Genomic DNA, 17,427 nt, shown 5'->3' with positions numbered 1-17,427 from the left:
CCACGCATAGACAAGAGAGGCTACTGGTGATGCCGGGAATTGTAGTAGTGGACTTATTTTAATGCAGTTAAAGCGGCGGGCCAGCTGCAATTCATATTTAGGATTCCTTTGGGGGCCAAAAAAAGGATGTTATGGGCCACAGTGTGACACTCCTGGTCCAGGGCAAATTTTGGGTAAACAAAGGGTAAACAAACGACCTCATGGCATGTTTTTGGGATGTGGGAGGAAAACGCACGCAAACACAGGGAGAACATGCAGATAGTACCCTGACTGAGATTCCAATCTGGCACCCTAGTGCAGTAAAGGTCAGAGTGCTAGTCACTGAGCTAGCCGTGCAGTTTTTTTAAATGACTAGTTTCAGATCATGTCATTTCATAGCGTTTCTTTATTTAAATAACAAAAACGATGAAATAGAATATATTTAAAAATCCATTCCCCAAAGTACACACATATGGAATGGTTGTGCACAGGACAGCTAAAAAAAACCCCCACAAATTTTCAGTACAAAATATGCACCTAGCACAAGAACAAAGACAATATACACAACACAAATAGTAACATTCACTTCCCATTGTACTACAGGTTTTTGTGCAGGACAGATGGTATTGTAACCAAGTCTGAACTATTGAAGCCTATTTATACATATTCATACCAATGCATTACCACTGTGCAAATAACAAGTGTTAGCACTTTGCAATGCCTGGTATTTAAAAGAAAAAAATTGCAGCCTCACAAAATGCATGAAAATACTGACTTTCTGAAAGCTGCATATGACTCAGAGCAGAGCCAAGCTGCAAGTTTAGGTCCACTTTAAAAGATCCTGAAGAACACATTGTAACCATGTTACTAAAGTAATTCATATAACACAAAGGCATGGCTGTAAAGGAACTCTATAAATTGTCACCTTTGGAGTGACAATACAGGAGTGTCTCCCTCAGTTCTCTCTGGGTCCATCTTTGATACATCACTTCTACAGCTTGTAATGAATGAGTGGAAATCAGAAGGAGGAACCAGTTAGAGTTGCAGAGTACCCAGGAACTCCTGAAAGTGTCTCCTCACTTCAGAATACTTCTAATAAATACAGATGCCTGGGCAGTAGTAAAGGTGCTCATTTCTAGGTTCTTTCACTGGTACGCCCTTGGATTAAACTATTAACAATAATGACAAAGTCACTATTATAAATATCCAGTATGTATATAGCGCAGACATATTACACAGCACTTTACAAAGTCCATAGTTATGTCACTCTAACTGTCCCTCAAAGGAGCTCACTTTAAAGTGAACCTGTGCTGGGTTTAAAGCAGAGGAAATTCAATTAAGCTTTAAAAGTGGACACCAAGTGCTTCCTGTATACTTTTATCATTGGGTGGCACAACATCTCTACATTGTGCCTAGGAGAGACTCAGCACACTGAATCAAGGGGGAATACTCAGATTTTAAAACTGTAAGCAATCATATCCATGATGTCCCTAAACCCCAAATAAATATATTGCAGGTCATTAGATGGGGTGGTTGCATTTTTTTTTTAACTATTGATCCTACCAATATCGCACTTCTGTCCTAGGGTGACAACACTCATTCACTGTAGTATCTGTGGAAGAGCAGTGTTGTCACCCTGGGTCTCACCCAATATGTTAGAAATAAAGAACACCTCAATAAGGGGAAGTGTTTTGTAGTACTGTAGTCCATGCCAATGTTTTTAGCCGTAAGACTGCAAACTCCATGGGTACTAGATTTATACATAGTTACATAGTAGGTTAGGTTGAAAAAAAAGACATAAATAAGTCCAAGTTCAACCACTAGGGAAATACATTTATGACAAGATTATGGACAGTTATAAAATAGATCTAACACATCCCTGTCAACTCTATTAAAACAGATTAAAGGGAGCAGGACAGAGATGTTCATATTGGGTACATTTTCTATAACTCCTCAGTTCATTTTTTTTCTATTTTATACCCAACACAGGCTCACAAGAACAAGCAGTAAAAAAACTAAATGAGGATTCAGTCAGCTTTACAAATGTGATAAATATATTAATGAACATGAATTGGAGGTATAAGATATATACAAACCAACAGTAAGGTGAAATGTGTCACATTTACAAATTCAGATACAGAACTGGTTTCCAAATGGTGTCTGTTTAGGACAAACCTTAAAGAAACGACGTAATACTTCTTAGAAAAGCATCAGAGTGAAGATATTCTCTGTCACTTGTGTGTATAATGCTGTAGAGGAGACGTTAGGGAGGAATACACAAAGCTATTTCTTCTCTAATTATAAAAACTGTACTATGAAAATTATCACATGAACCTGTGCTACTAGAACAGTGAATGAGGGAAGTTTGGGGTCATGAGCTGGAAGGAAGGAAGGAAGAAAGAAAGAGAGAGGCACACATAGACCCAGTTTTTCTATTTCCTCCAGTCAGGATTCAAACCCAACCTCTACCATGGCATCAGCTTCCTTACACATACACACTGAACACAGCATTGAAAAAACCTGGCATTAGGTAAATATGGAGGCTCTCGCACTGCTGACCTCAAAAGTGTGCAATACATTTTTTTTATATTTTAGAGTAGGGAAATGTTTTAACCCCTGACTTTTATTGTCACCCGTGTTCTTGCTGAAGAGATCCATCCTCCCCATTGGTCCTGGTGACTACAGACACAGATCTCTATGCAGCATTACCATTGTCACCAGAACAAGAGTTAAAATAAAATTCTTCCCATGGGAACATCTGGACTGGTGACAACTGTCAAGAGCAAAACTTATCTCACTTTGCAGAGACATGAAAATTTACTGGCAGGTGTTTAAACCTTTCCCTACTCCATATAAGAGGTATAGAAACTTTCTGATCTGAATAATACATTCAGCCAGTGAGGTCATGACAGACAAGTATCAATTTTTAGTTGGACAGACCAGTGGTGGCATCCTCCATATTTCTCTCAGTACAGGTCTCCCTATAAAGTGAAAATAGACAACATACGCTGAAAAGGCAGAAAATATGAACAGATAAATGGTATAAAAACAGAACCAAGAGAACAGTCTTCCAACGGTGATTGGCTCTATGTAGAAGATAAGGATGAACTGAATAAAGGGGTCACCACTAAGCCGGCACTTAAATCAATACCCCTGCCTTCCTTTTCCTGTAATAAAACAACAGAATATATGTTAGAAAAATGAAATACATGCCACAGCTTACTAATTTATTCTCTGGTGCAGGATTTCTGGATTGATGTATTTCGATACTTTCATAGGTTTTAGAGAAGAAGTGTAAAGGTGGATAACTACATTAGGGGAAAACATCAGTCCAACACAAATGGACAAAGAAAACGGCAAACCAGTGACAGCATTTAACAATTCCAATGCCTGAGTTAAAGTATATGACAAAAAAAAAAATTGTGAATGCCTAGTATTGGAACAAACAGAATGCAACATATAAGCTTAGATGTATAAAACAGACATGGCAGTGGGATACAATGGTAAACAGATGGTGGAGGTGGGGCAGGGTAGGGGTGTAAGATGCTAAAGCCTATTTAAATATTGACACCAAGGATCCCATGTATCAAAAAACTGGAATATTTTATTGTTGCGCTTATAGATCATCATTTACAATCCAATGCAACTAAGGCTACGTACACACCATGCGTGTACAACTCTCGTCTGATGTCATTCATGTATCTATCCTGGCTGTAATAGGAGTGAAGGGTAGAGAGTGCACTTGTAATACAGGGGAAGAAAAAAAAGTGCATTTTCTGGAGTTTTGGGAAGATTGACCAGGAGTCACTGAAAACATAATATTATAAATCCTAGACCAAAACTTCTGTACCTTGAAGAGTTTTAATAGTGGAGTCTGCTAGGGACAAATTACCAGCACAAGACAAGATATTTGGCTTTTATTAGCAGAAATTTGTGATATTTGTAAACCACATCTTGCCATTCTTGTATGTAGCTCAATTTTTGGTGGGAGTTAAAGTGGACTAGATAACTGCTTTTTAAGTTGGGTTGTTCCGTTCTTTTTGTAAATAAAGAAAATGAAAAAAAAAAAAAAAAAAGCTATAGGAATGGAGGAGAGCTAGTCATCAGACAATGAAGTTACATGCCTGGTTCTTCTCCAATGATAGAACTTTCTGCTGAAAGAGCATTGTGGGGCTCCCAGGATTATCTTTTTGAACGGAACAAAGCTTTTCTTCTTCACTGATCTTCACCCATCTTGATTGGCTGTGCAGGGATGAAGTAACTCCCCTGCAAGCGTGCTGGAGTTTACTCATCCCCCGACATACATAAGAGCTACCTGGATTCTTGTTCCTGCATGTGCAGCTAAGCTTTTTGCCTGATCCTTTAATTTGTAAGGTGGAACTTTAAAAGCTGCTGTGTCCTCATTAGGTTCACCCCATTCCTCCTGGACAACATATCAGCACTGGGATATTTTCACTCTGCTGTTATACATGTAACCAAGAACCAAAAGTAATTGGGTAAGATCAATCCACATTTTTAAAGTCAGGGGTCAAGTAAAGGGTCAGTGTTTGTGTTGCTCCTGACAGGCAAAAAAAATATATTTTTTATTGGACAGTAGTAGACTGAAGTATGTCAGTATCACTCCTATACACACACCCATTTTCTTTTTGTTCTAAAACTAAGAACACGGCCCATCATTTTAATACTTACAGCTTTGTAATCAAGAAACATTTCTTTAAATGCCAGAAAGTCTGTGAAAGTAAGCAGTATATCAAAAATGTCTCCAGCTATTTCCTGTTGATGGGATCTGCAAATGAAATCACATTACAAACCAACACAATTAATTTTTTTTTTCTAGAAATTAACATGAATGCATGAACTGCAATGGTAATGCACTGTAGACATTCATAGCATTACTCATGGCTTACAAAACAAACCCCAACAATCACCAATTCTACCTGAACCTATTATCAGCTAAAAGAAAATATTTTTATTATTAATAATATAATAATAAAAAACAGTATTTATATAATGCCAACTTAATATGCAGCACTGTGAATTAAATAGGGGTTGCAAATGACAGACAGTGACACAGGAGGAGGAGAGGACCCTGCCCCGAAGAGCTTACAATCTAAAAGGTGAGGAAGCAGCACACAATAGGAGAGGAGATATGGAATGGTGGAGAGTAGTGAGGGTTTAAGAGACAGAGAGAAGATGAGTAGGCAAGTATGAGCAGAACCTAAGCAAGGAGCAAGCAAAATGGGACAGGGAAGACCATTCCAGAGATTTGGGGCGGCTTTAGAAAAGTCTTCAGGCCGTGTGTGATGAGGTTATGAGTGGGGCAGTCATTAGTATCTCATTTGAGGGGAGAAGAGAGGGCCTGGGGGGGTTCCAATCAGGGCAGAAAAGTAGGACAAGAACTGTGGAGGTGAAATAGAAGCCAATGGAGAGAACTACAAAGAGTTGCAGCGGAAGAGGAGCGGTGGGAAGGATGGATGAGTCTGGCTGCAACATTCATAATAGATTGTAGAGGAGAGAGTCAGGTTAGTGGAATACCAGAGAGGAGGAGGTTACAGACAAAGCTGGAGATGATTAAATACATACATGGTGCCACAAAAGCACCATGATTAAATACGTAATAAAGCTACAGCTTTGGTCTTTATAGTCACATATATTTGAATGTTCATTTCCAAGTGCTCACTATAATTACAAATACAGCCACTGCCTAATATTTCTATCTGAAAATTCCAGCTTCAGGCTGTCTGTATTGAGAAAATATCTAATAGTCTGTGTCAGTGACCCTGAACAAAATGTTCAGACAGGGTGTTCTGTTTCATTCTTTTGATTGACTCAAAATTGTTAGCCAGTGACTCAGCAGCAAAAGACAGCCAGCATTTGCAGAAGCAGGTCAGCTGTGACAGCCCACCCATTTCAACTTTGAAGTAAACCCATCACTACTCAAACAGTAATGAAAGGCTTCAGCACCACAATGCAAGCACCAAATGTTGTTGTTAGCCCATTAGACATAAAGCAACACACTTGTAAAATATGACAAAGAACTTTGGTTGAAATGCATTGCTTTTTGTCTAATGGACTAAAAGTTATTTTAATGTATAAAATTGCTGATTTATTTTGGATGTAAAGTATCAAATGTTGTCTGAACACTTTAAAAGCAATCTTCAAAACATATTTAGGTGTATCCAAAGCTATTTAAAACCATATTATTAATGACTGTGTTCCGGCTGGAAAATCCAAAATTGTAAAACTGTCACCAGAACATTACTAGAGGGAAAAATGGTTCAATTGGGCCACGCGTACCAATTACAAATGTCTTGAGTTATCTTGATTTTACTTGGAAGAGATTTTCTCTACATTCCAGTTGTGTTTTTTCCAGGCATAACGCAAGAAAAGTGTTCTCATTGAGACCACAAATTAAGGGGCTTTAAACCCTTCCCTTCTATATAAAACTAAAATTTGTGGCTTCAGGTGCCTTAGTCTTCGTACATGTTGGATGATTCTCATCCAATTATTGCCTCAGGGCTATTATCAGACGAGAAACCCAGGTGTATATAGCAGTTGTCTGACGTCGTTCATGGATCCGTCCTGGTGGATTCATGCACAACAAACGACTGAAATACAAGTCAAGGGGGGAGAGGGCAGTGGGGTGCCGCTCCCTCGTTCTGCCCCCTACCCTCTCCATGGAGCAGATTGGCGATTTTGTTGTTGGAAAGGATCGTGAGAGCTCTACTTCAAATTTTCAAATGCATTGCTTAACTGTATTTCTGGTACAAACCAATGTTATGTATGTAAATAACTGCCATATCCATGCAGTCTGACCCACATTTTCTATTAACATAAAAAGTAAATAAAAGTCACCAAGGAACTTACTGTAAAGAAGAGATAAAAGCACTCATATTAAAAGCTGGAATCCGCTCTAGTAACTGATCTTCAATATATTTCTCCACTAAGCAAATCTACAAAATGTAAACAAAAAATCAGTTTCATAAGAACATTTTCTCACATTCACACCAACAGTTATTTCCTCTGGTCAGTTGACCAGAGATGGGTCTATGGAGTTTGTCAGTTGGCAGTTATGGAGTTACGAGAAATAGTAAAGCAATTGTAAAAAATAAACTTTAGAATCTGGTTTTCCAGACTGGATCCTTCTGCCCATCCCTGCTCCCTTTAAAAGCCATGTGTACCTACAAAGACCATAGAGCAAACTAAGATCATCCAGTCTAAAGGTTTGTAGCCCATACAAGGCTCAATGCAGTAGCCATTTTCTTTTCTTGAGAGCCATGTCAAATGTTATTGACAAGCACAAAATATGTGCAGAAGGGTAAAATGGAATCTTGTTAGCTTACAGAACATGTCCAAAGCCTTTCAAATTGGATGAATGTGTGGTCTAAGATCTGTTTGTGGCTCTTTATATGGAGGGGTGAAAAAAGGACACATCAAATGGATACTATTATTAGCAAAAAAATTAACCAAAGCAGTTGAAACAAATACAGTCCTTGTATCTGTGTCGTATACCAGTAATATATCTGACTTTACTATAATTAAATTGACTGAACTGCCATGGACACTTCATATCCTCTTTCACAGGATGATTGGGGTACATTCTAGAAAGTAGGAAAAAGAAGACTTGGGCTTGAACAGTTAAATGCCTGGGGATGGGGGCCTAAAATCAATAAGGAGGTACGACAAGGCTCCAAGTACAGCCTGGGTTTGGGATTCAGGGACAGGCTGATCAGTTTAAAGATTAGTTACATAATAGAAGTACAAAAATAGCATGAAATGAAATTATCACTCAACTTCATGCTGACACTCTGATGTATGAATACCCAAGACAATCAGAAATAATGATATTTTTAATTCAGTGTACGTGCAGTGATTTAGCACTCCAGTTACCAGAACTGTGACAAGATGTCATTTTACCGGTATATGTAGTGCCATTCTGAAATGTATCAAGAAGATATAAACATGAAACAGATTTAAATAAATACCAGAAACACAAAGCTTATCAACTTACATATTCGTTAAAGATTGGTGTGTATGATAGTTTATTTTCCTCAGTGTCCTCAAACTCTTTATAATACTTTTCCATAAAGTTTCTCTGAAGCACCTGGAACTCCTCATCTGATGAGAAATTGTAAACAGTTAAAAAAAAATCATCTCTGGGAAGTAACATCAATCGATAAACTGCCAATGCCACTCAGGAAACTCTGAACAATAAAAAAGTTAGAAATTCTGATCAGTTTTCAGATCTCTGAATAATCTGTTGCAGCAGGGGTCAGCGAGTTTTGGCAAAGTCCGCAGACCTAGAAATCTGTTCTGTGCCCATTAGGTCAGCAAAATAAGTGACACTTTTCTGCTTTCTGATTAGTGAAAATCTTCAATGAAGAATAGATATGTATGGGCGTATTTTCTAACCTGAAGTACAAGAATATTCATTAGAAAGAGACCGATTGCTATAAATATTATGCATGAATTCTTCAAACCTATTAAAATGTTATTAGCAGTTTCTTGCTGGATGAGGAAAAGGTTAGTTTAGAACTAGGATGAGAAAGCGGAGGCAGGGGCAGGGGTGCTATTTAAGTTTCAAAGATGGAACGCCTTTTTGTTTCAAAGGCGTTCCATCTCACAAATATCCCCTAGAATATATATTGTAATTGGAGCATAGTGACCAATACTCTTAAAACCTTTCTTCCCCATCGATATTTATTTTCATCATACTCCTCTACTGTGGAGTGGAGCACTAAGAATACACATTGCGATTTCAGGTATGGAGGGCCAGACAACTTCCACCCAGGATGTAGTATTAAGATTTGAAAGACCAAATTTTCAGACCCTAACGTTGTTACATGGTGAAGAGAAGACTGTCATTGACCTTAAAAAAATGCGAATGTGGTGGTGGTGAATGAGAGTATTAGCAGGCAGGGTCATTTTTTTTTATGGGCATATTAATCTGTCCATATTTCTTTGTTTGTTCCCTCAATCTCTTTGCTAAATAAAAAAATAAGTAAAAGTTGATACTTGCCCATTATGATGTCTTCCAAATGCCCCACCACACAATCAAATTCAGCATCCTTGGGGGATGATCTGCAACACATAGAAACATTTATTATAAGAGCTGGGAGAGAGAGCGACTGGCACCTCGCTGCGCTCTCTACCCTTCACTTGTATTACAGTCGTTGGTGGATCCTCCAAGATGGATCCATGAACGACGTCTAATGACCGCTGTACACACAGAATCCCGTCCAATACCAGCCCTGAGGCGAGAATCAGACAAGAATCATGTGACGTGTTTATGCAGCCTATGTCCTAATGTGCCAAGGATCAAATATCTTCTAAAGTAATTTTATTTATACAAGAGGATACATTAGAATAATAAAGTCTTTGCTTATTACTGCTTCTTACACTGATAGAGAGAAGTTTTCTTCTTCCAGGTCATCCATCTTATATTTATTCAAACCGTCCACCTGTAAAAGAGAAAGATTAGAAAATGAATAATAAATTAACTAACCTTTTTGCGCCTAGGCGATCAGGAATTAGGGGGTGGTGCTGCACCCTTTAAAAAAAAAAAACAAAAGAATTTTTACTTTACATGTAAAGTGAAAATTCTGAGTTTATGTACGCTTAAGGCTCCGGATAAGGAAGGGATTCTTCACTGTAAGGTCTGTGAAAATGGAATCAGCTCCCTCAGGAAGTAGTTTCAGCAACTACTAGAGATTGCTTTAAGAAAAAGCTGAATGTTTTTCTAGAAGAACAAAATATAACTGGGGATTAAGACTTTAACATAAAAATAACACAGTCTGTTGATCCAGGGAACATCTGATTGAGAATCAGGAAGAATGTTTTTTCCTGTTGGGGCAGATTTTTTTTTGCCTCCCTCTGCATCTATCTATGTAACTATCAAACAATCACTAATGCAGAGTGTGTGACATATTCGAACATAATGAATGTAAAAGACAATGCTTGTTAGGACTGGTGGGTGTGTATAGCAAATCTTGGGCCAAGTAACAGCTTCTCATGATGAGACAACCTTATCTACAGAACCCTACCTATTCCGCACATGCTAACCTGATTGCCACCAAGCATACTGATCCCAAGCCCAGATCTGATTTGCACTGTATTGGGGTTTACAAGGAGTTTATTAGCAGCACTGGCGTGAGAACTGCGTTGAGAAGCATGGAGTTGGTGGACTCGCATTCTCCCAAAAAACAAATTCTCTATGAGGGGACCTGCCTGGCATCATTTGCAGAATAGGATTATACAGGTAACCTCATTTCCTTACTAATGTACCCCTACATCTGGGGTTGTTCGCTCCTGGCTTAGGCTGCATACACACATGCAATAATTGTCGTTAGAAAAGATCTAACACTGATCTGCTCTATTGAGGGGGGGAGGGGTAGAGTAACAAAGCGGCACCTCGCTGCACTCTCTCCCTTTTACTTTCATTATGAACGCTCCTCTGTGGATCCACTAGGATGGTCGTCGGAACCACGTATGTGTGCTATACACAAGTCAGATTCTCATCCGATATCAGTGCATAGCCTTACATCCTTCCCTCTCTATAGTATAGAAATCAATGCTCCAATTATTCTTCTGTCCATGTTTATGAGGCAAGATCCACCCACAGATATCTAAGATCTAACTATGATTTACTATCAGCCTATTGCAGAACTAATAAACAGTTACCATACACTGACCCACAGTAACATGCGTGTTCCTGCACTGCTTAGGTGAGCAGGCCCTAAAGGCTCCATGCAGTAGCATTGGTGGTTTATTGCCATTCATATTGAGCCATATATAGCAGCACACATACATGCACGTTACAAAAGTGTGACATGCAGCATTCTAGGTGCATTGCAACCCATTTATATAGAATAGGAGTGTCACTGCAAAGGGGTAACATAATACACAGGAGTGAATGGTCCCATTGTGGAGGCCTCCTTTATGTAGCCCCACACTCACCCAGCACGGAAAATGATCTGCAGAGGGAAGTAAGCCGGTGCAGGGAAGCTGCCAGGTATGGGAGGTAAAAGTAAACAATGGCTGCTGGTGTAGCAGTGATACCTGGCTCCTACTACAAACCTTCATTCACATTGCTCTGAGCCTACATCACCCCATACCACCACCAATACCACGGTGCCAACCACACACACAGCCAGTACACTCACCGCCCACCACCAAGCTGCTCAGCTTCACCAGCTGAAGTTTTAGTTCCGGAATGTAGTAACACACTCAGCCAATCAGAGCAGCGGATGGTTCGACCTTCGGTAAATCAACCATTCACAAAGCTGCTGCCGTTAGGGATTGCTATGGCAATGGAATGGAATCACTCGTCATGTGACCTGGAAGGAGAACAGCGCCTTCAGAAAAGGGGGAGGAGTCACTGAATTTTGTAATGAGAGGATCATGGATGTCTGCGCACCACCACACCGCTTATTAATAATATTAGAGCTGTGTGTTGTGGCCACCTCATAGATCTCCTATAGGACAAATTCCCCATAGGATATGACAGTGCTGGGTTTATAGGTAATGAGGTAATGAGGGGCAGCCACTGGGGATAAATAAAATATAATGCAAAAATAATAAAATACGCAAAAGGCAATTTAAAGATTACAATGAGGAAAATATTCGTAACTGCTTCTTTATATTTTCTACGGGGAAACTATCTCCCTCAGAATCTGATTTCCCTTTCCATTCTGTCCCTTCATTCTTTTCCCTTTCTTCTATTCCCTCCCCTTTCCTTTTTTCATTCCTTCATTTCCTTCCCCTTTACTTTCTTTTCTACCTTGCTTCTTCCTTCCTTTCCTTTTTCTTTTCCTTAACTTCTTCCTTCCCCTTTTCATTCTTTCTTCATTGCTTCTTCTTTCCTTTCTTCCTTCCTTTACTTCCCCTTTCTATGCCTTCTTCATTTTTTTCCTTTCCTTCCTTTTTCTTTTCCCTTTCTTTCCTTTTTCCTTTCTTTAAGTTTACAACGCAGAAAAAATACTCATAGCTGAAACTATGTCCCCCTGCATTTGATTTCCCCCTTCTCCCTTTCCTTCCTTCCTTCCTTCGTTTCCTTTCTCTTTCTTCCATTCTCTACCCTTTCCTTTTTTCCTTTCCTTCATTTCTTTAGCCTTTCCTTCTTACTTCATTTCCTTTCTTTCTTCCTTGTTTCTTCCTTCCTTCTTTCTTTTCCTTACCCTTTCCTTTCCTTTCCTTCTTTCTTACTTTCATTTCCTTTCCTTCATTTCTTTACCCTTTCCTTCTTCATTCCACTTACCTTTCTTTTATCCTTGCTTCTTCATTCTTTTCTTTCTTCCTTCCTTTCCTTCCCCTTCCTTTTCCGTTTCTTCCTCCTTTTTTTCCCTTCCTTACCTTCCTTTCATTTACTTCTTCCTTTCTTTAAGATTACAATGCAGAAAAAATACTCATAGTTGAAACTTTGTCCCTCAGCATCTGATTTCCCCTTTCTCCCTTTTCTTCCTTTCCTTTCCTTTCCATCCCTTCCTTCTTTTCCTTTCTCTTTCTTCCTTTCCCTCCCCTTTCCTTCTTCTTTCCTTAACTTGTTTACCCTTTCCTTGTTTCCTCATCTTTCCTTTCTTTCTTCTTTGCCTCTTCCTTTCCTTATTTTCCTTTTTCCTTCCTCCTTTCATTACCATCTTCTTTTCTTTTTCATTATTTATCATTATCTATTTCTGTCATCCCCTCACATGCCCCCCCATCACCCCACTTGTTTTCATTCTTCCCTAATTTCTCTGTCTCCTTTCTCCCTCCTTTCTTTTCTCTTCCTCCCTCATTTCTAATTACTCCATCTCCCTTCCTCTCCCTATCACTCTTTTTCTATCTCTCTCTCTCTTATCTATTCTTCTTCTTTCTTTTCTCTCTCAATCTCTATGTCTCTTTACCTTTTCCTAACATTTATTTTTCCCACTTTCATCCCCCTCATATGGACAGGTATAGTTATGGGCTTTGGGCAAATATGGACCAGGGGGCCCCAAATGCATAACATTCCAGCTCCCTGCACTGGTTTTCTGCCAGTTGTATGCCTGGAGAAGATGGGATCCCTGGAGAATTGCCCAACTTTCCCTTCTCCAAAACTGGCTCTACATGTGGAAAACATTCACATTACACTACATTGGGGAAAAATTTTCTAGCTACCCACAATATATATATATATATATATATATATATATATAAATAATATATGCATTGTGTGCAGTAAAGACGTCCTTTTGATAAAAACAACTAATTTAGGTGGTTATTAGTTGGTATTTCCGTTCTAGTTCTTACTTTGAGCTATACCATCAAAGATCATTGGTGTGTATGGGCCATGGGCTTGTGTTCAGGACGGATCATATTTCAAGACGGGGAATGTAACTTGTAGGTAATCTCTTCACAAGGTTTATCAACTGATTTGTTATTCTTATTGACATGTATAGGGAGTGAAGCTTTGGCAGTCCATCAACGCAGGCCCTTTGTAGACTTTGGCTTATTTCTTTGTGCCATCCGTCTTTTGCTGGCTTGCAATGTTGATGCTGATTTTCAATCTGTACCTAGAAAACTTTGGGGCCAATTCTGGAGACAAGTAGACCATGTATACAGCAAAACACTGGGACTACATTGTGTATTTATTGTACCTGCTCCACCGCTGGTTGTATTTTGGGAGTCACTGGCTAGTAATTTGACCGTGAATGACAGTTCTGTTACTCCCACTGATTCTTGGTAATGACTCTGCTTACCTATAGCCACCCTAAGACTACGGATTGGCGTTTAGTAAATGATTTGCCCATCTTCGTTGCAAATGAAGACCTCCTGTTTTAGGTAAAATTACATGCTACATATAAATATATAGAGACAAATTAAAGTCAACCATCCTTCATCTGTTCCAGAGAAATTTGGTACAGTTCCAGACACAATGGGGTTCAAGGAAGGGTAGCAGAAGTTGAGTGTGACAGGGCAGCACGTTTTAATAGGTGGAGTTTTTAGGGAGGATTTTTAGTCGAGATGACATAGTGATGAGAATTTTAGGAGATGTTAGCTACAATTATCCCCCAGTTACATCAACATTTTTGGTTTCACACAACTTCCCTTTCCAGAGAAATTGGGGTTCAAAGAAGAAAAGTAGATAGGGGAGCATAGTACGATAGCCACCCCAATGCTCCTTGCTGTAGGTGGCCCGAGTAAATAAATGTATTTAAACACATTTTTAAACTTGTGACCCATATCTTGAAATCCTTGTGACCCTCCAACCTCACCTGAAGACATTGGACTAGCAAGACAGATCCAGGCAATGCAGCCAAGCAGAAAAACACCTAAACACTTGTTCCCATGCTTTGCTGCTGCTCAGTGACATTTAAAAACAGGGAGGTCATTGGTGGGCATGATGTGAAGTGGGATCGGTCTTGGGATCGCTGGGGCATATTGATAGGGCATGGGGGCCCCTGCACATCAGTCCTGCACAGGGGCCCACTGTGGGCTACCTCTAATGCTCTGGCTATAAGAAACAGACAGCTAATACTATAGATACTTGTGTATATTACAAAACTGTGAATTCACTTCTATATTACATTTATAAAAAGAGTAAAATAAAAAGTTATATACAATATACATCACTGAAAAAAATGACTGCACACATTGTTAAAACTGAATATTTTAAGCTTTTATTCTGCAACATGTTCTTTGTTTTGCATCTCTTATACAAAAAGGTCACATAAACAAAACATAATAACAATAAACAAATACAATAAAGATTGAAGCTTCCACATAAAAACTAAAAATTGCATTGACAAAATACAATAGTTACATCCACTACTTACAAGTTCCTCCAATAGGAGGAGCTCTTCATCTATTTACTGCCTGGGCAGCCTGCACTGTATGCAAGACTCAGACTCTCATGACACCAACTTACAGACCCAATGGACCCTGATCATTATGTCAGGTCTATATACAAAATGTACACATGTACAGATAGTCCCAAGAGCCAATCAGTGAGTCAGAAAGCCAGGCTGTCTGTTGTGCAATTACATGCCAGTGTTCTAGCTGGCATTGCATGCTGGAGGTTGTAGTTCTGCTGCCTATTGAAGCTGCATATTGTGGTTTTTCTCTCTAACAAATGGTTAGTGTTAACAAGTTAAAAGAATGAAAGGAAATTGTGCAGGAAAAATAATAATGTTTGTACAAGACAGATAAGGGATATTGTAGCTAAAGATTTGTGCGACACTCATCAGTGCCTGAATGTGCACATTTCTCTACACAGTCATGGCAAAGTCTTGTTGACAGCAGAGATAGATGTAAGAGAGAGAAGAGCAAAGGCAGAAAAGTCTATAACAATTAAAAAACTGTGAGCCTATATTTCATTCAGAGCCCCAATTTGGTAGGCAAACGTAAAGGCCAAAAAAAAGGCTTCATCTGCCAAAGCTATTTGACTCCTTATTTACTGCTGGCGTTATACTGACACATTTTCACATAAAATCACAAAGTTAAAAACTTTGTATTTAACCTGTCACAAGTCCTGCCGAGCGGTGCTAATACCACTCAAAATCAAAAGAAAAAACACCCATTATAACACAATGTTGATGAAGCTTCTAATCATATACAAACTAATACACGGCTAGATACAAACTTACAACAGGTTTAAAATCTTAGTTGCCTTGTCTTTCAGTTTGTGGCACAGTGCTGGATACAGTAAAAGCAAAAGCGCTCCTGCAATGGCTTTGCTTACTTTTATTAAGGGGTCAGCAAGGCTACAATGTAAAACGCGTAATGTAAAAGTGGTATTAATCACATTCACAATGGATGAATTTGACACAGATTTAATGTGGGACTCCAGGCAGCCTCATGATAAACGATCAGGTATAGTACAATGGAAAGGCCCTAAAACATCAGATAGACTGCAGATCTGTGTCCCAGCATTGATCTTTTGTATTCATTTCCAGTGATAGGAGAATGAACAAGCATTGTACACAAAGCATCATTATGGAGGGTTTATAACAAACATCCCTGACTTCATGAAGGTTACAAGTCATGGACGTCATACTACTGATAGATCCCCCTAAGCCTGCTGAATACTCAAGGTCTCCAGAATAGACTAATTATGGTGGAAGGGTAACACCAAAAAAGTACTTTGCCTTTCATTTTCCCTGATGTATTCCAGCAGTCAGAAATGGTCTTTTAGGACCATGAAAGGTCAACTTAACCATTACGGGATCAATGAAGGTAATGGTTCTATTTGATTTTACATGGTGATAATTGTGAATTAAATGGTTATGTTTACCTATTTTTAATATTTGCAAATAAACACTTTATACAATGTGTGCTGATAACATCAGGGTCAAATTATGGGTAAGCAGGGGAACAACAGTTCTAATTGCTTTCAGACTGTCCCTTATAATTAAAACTTAATATAGAGCTGTACAGTATATCAGGAAAGAAAGGGATAATTTTATCTCTTCAGCTATGTGTATAATTTAAGCTTGAGCTATTGTGCATGATATTTAATGCCGTAAACAACAATTTCTACATGGTATCTCACTATATGTAATAACAAAGCACAAAATTTCAGATTAACCTAAATCTATTACAGTTTTCTTAGAGGTCAGTCATGAACATATGAAGAAGAAAAAGGTATATAAAATCTATACATTCCATCTTATGGCTTTTGTTTTATAGGTATGCTGTTATTATAGCATTATACTTGTTCTCTTATGTTAAGGTTTGCCTGTAGTTTTTCCCAAACTTTTCTCTGTAGTGGTAGAACATTTCAGTGGAATACACTAGTAAATAAGATTTCTATAATTAAACTCTTCTCTGTATATTTTGTCATCATGAATACAAATTACCTGATACCTATGACCACTTTTTTATTCTTGTTTGTAAATACTATAAAAACTTCTCTATACAAACAAATGTGTATATATATGGATCTGTTTATATTATATTTATTAGTAAAATAATATAGGTAGTTACTATCTGTACAAACACATATCTGGGACATCGCACAAGTGTGTGTATCACCATACCAATGCAGTATATTAGTCATGATGCTGCCATGTAATCAGAGACAAAATAGCCCACCCAGTTCTCTATTCAACATCCATTCACTAATGACACAACATTCACCTACAAGTATGTATGTTTTATATGTAAATATCACATACTATAAATGTAGCACTATCGTGAGCAGGGCTTAAAATTTATATTTACAGTATTAGAAAGCAGCTGCAAACTGGAACCCCTGCTCTCCATGGGAAAGTAATAGCCTCTCTATAAGTTTTAATGTAGAAGAGGACGTGTTGGACCTCTGCAGAGAATTCCCTGCTTCCCAACAGATTCTTCTCTAACTGTTGGCAGGGGACCACAATTTTTGCACTACTATTTACAAATCTTATACTTTTTTCCACAGAATATTTTTTAGGATGTTATAGGCAGCAGGATGGGTTAATGCACAATAAGATGTCTCTTGCCCTATTCAGG

The 17,427-nt window shown here is 38.6% G+C and overlaps 1 protein-coding gene across 2 annotated transcripts; it reads right to left on the bottom strand.

The window, feature by feature from the left end:
- Window positions 1–367: 367 nt before the first annotated feature.
- On the bottom strand, window positions 368–11,256 carry ARL2BP (ARF like GTPase 2 binding protein). Of its 2 annotated transcripts, none has more exons than XM_072422829.1 (7): window positions 11,142–11,256; window positions 9,379–9,440; window positions 8,999–9,060; window positions 7,991–8,097; window positions 6,847–6,932; window positions 4,669–4,765; window positions 368–3,146 (listed from the first exon to the last, which is right to left on the bottom strand). In XM_072422829.1, the coding sequence occupies exons 2-7, from the start codon at window positions 9,414–9,416 to the stop codon at window positions 3,066–3,068; spliced, it is 471 nt and encodes a 156-aa protein (XP_072278930.1). In that variant the 5' UTR covers window positions 9,417–9,440; window positions 11,142–11,256; the 3' UTR covers window positions 368–3,065. The 2 variants fall into 2 exon arrangements, with proteins under 2 accessions (XP_072278930.1, XP_072278929.1); XM_072422828.1 differs by lacking the exon at window positions 11,142–11,256 and adding an exon at window positions 10,936–11,065.
- Window positions 11,257–17,427: the final 6,171 nt, after the last annotated feature.

This window comes from Pyxicephalus adspersus, chromosome 9 (genome assembly GCF_032062135.1).
Source record: "Pyxicephalus adspersus chromosome 9, UCB_Pads_2.0, whole genome shotgun sequence".
Taxonomy (NCBI): domain Eukaryota; kingdom Metazoa; phylum Chordata; class Amphibia; order Anura; family Pyxicephalidae; genus Pyxicephalus; species Pyxicephalus adspersus.
Note: the sequence above shows the minus strand (reverse complement) of the source record. Positions and strands in the feature narration are given on the sequence as shown.

Excerpts from the sequence above, each read along its gene's own strand:
- ARL2BP (XM_072422828.1), bottom strand. The coding sequence starts at position 11,061 with ATGAAGGTTTGTAGTAGGAGCCAGGTATCACTGCTACACCAGCAGCCA. Across the intron at positions 9,441-10,935 it reads CAGATCATTTTCCGTGCTGG|GTGGACGGTTTGAATAAATA; the intron begins GTGAGTGTGGGG and ends TCTCTTTTACAG. Across the intron at positions 9,061-9,378 it reads GAAAACTTCTCTCTATCAGT|ATCATCCCCCAAGGATGCTG; the intron begins GTAAGAAGCAGT and ends TATGTGTTGCAG.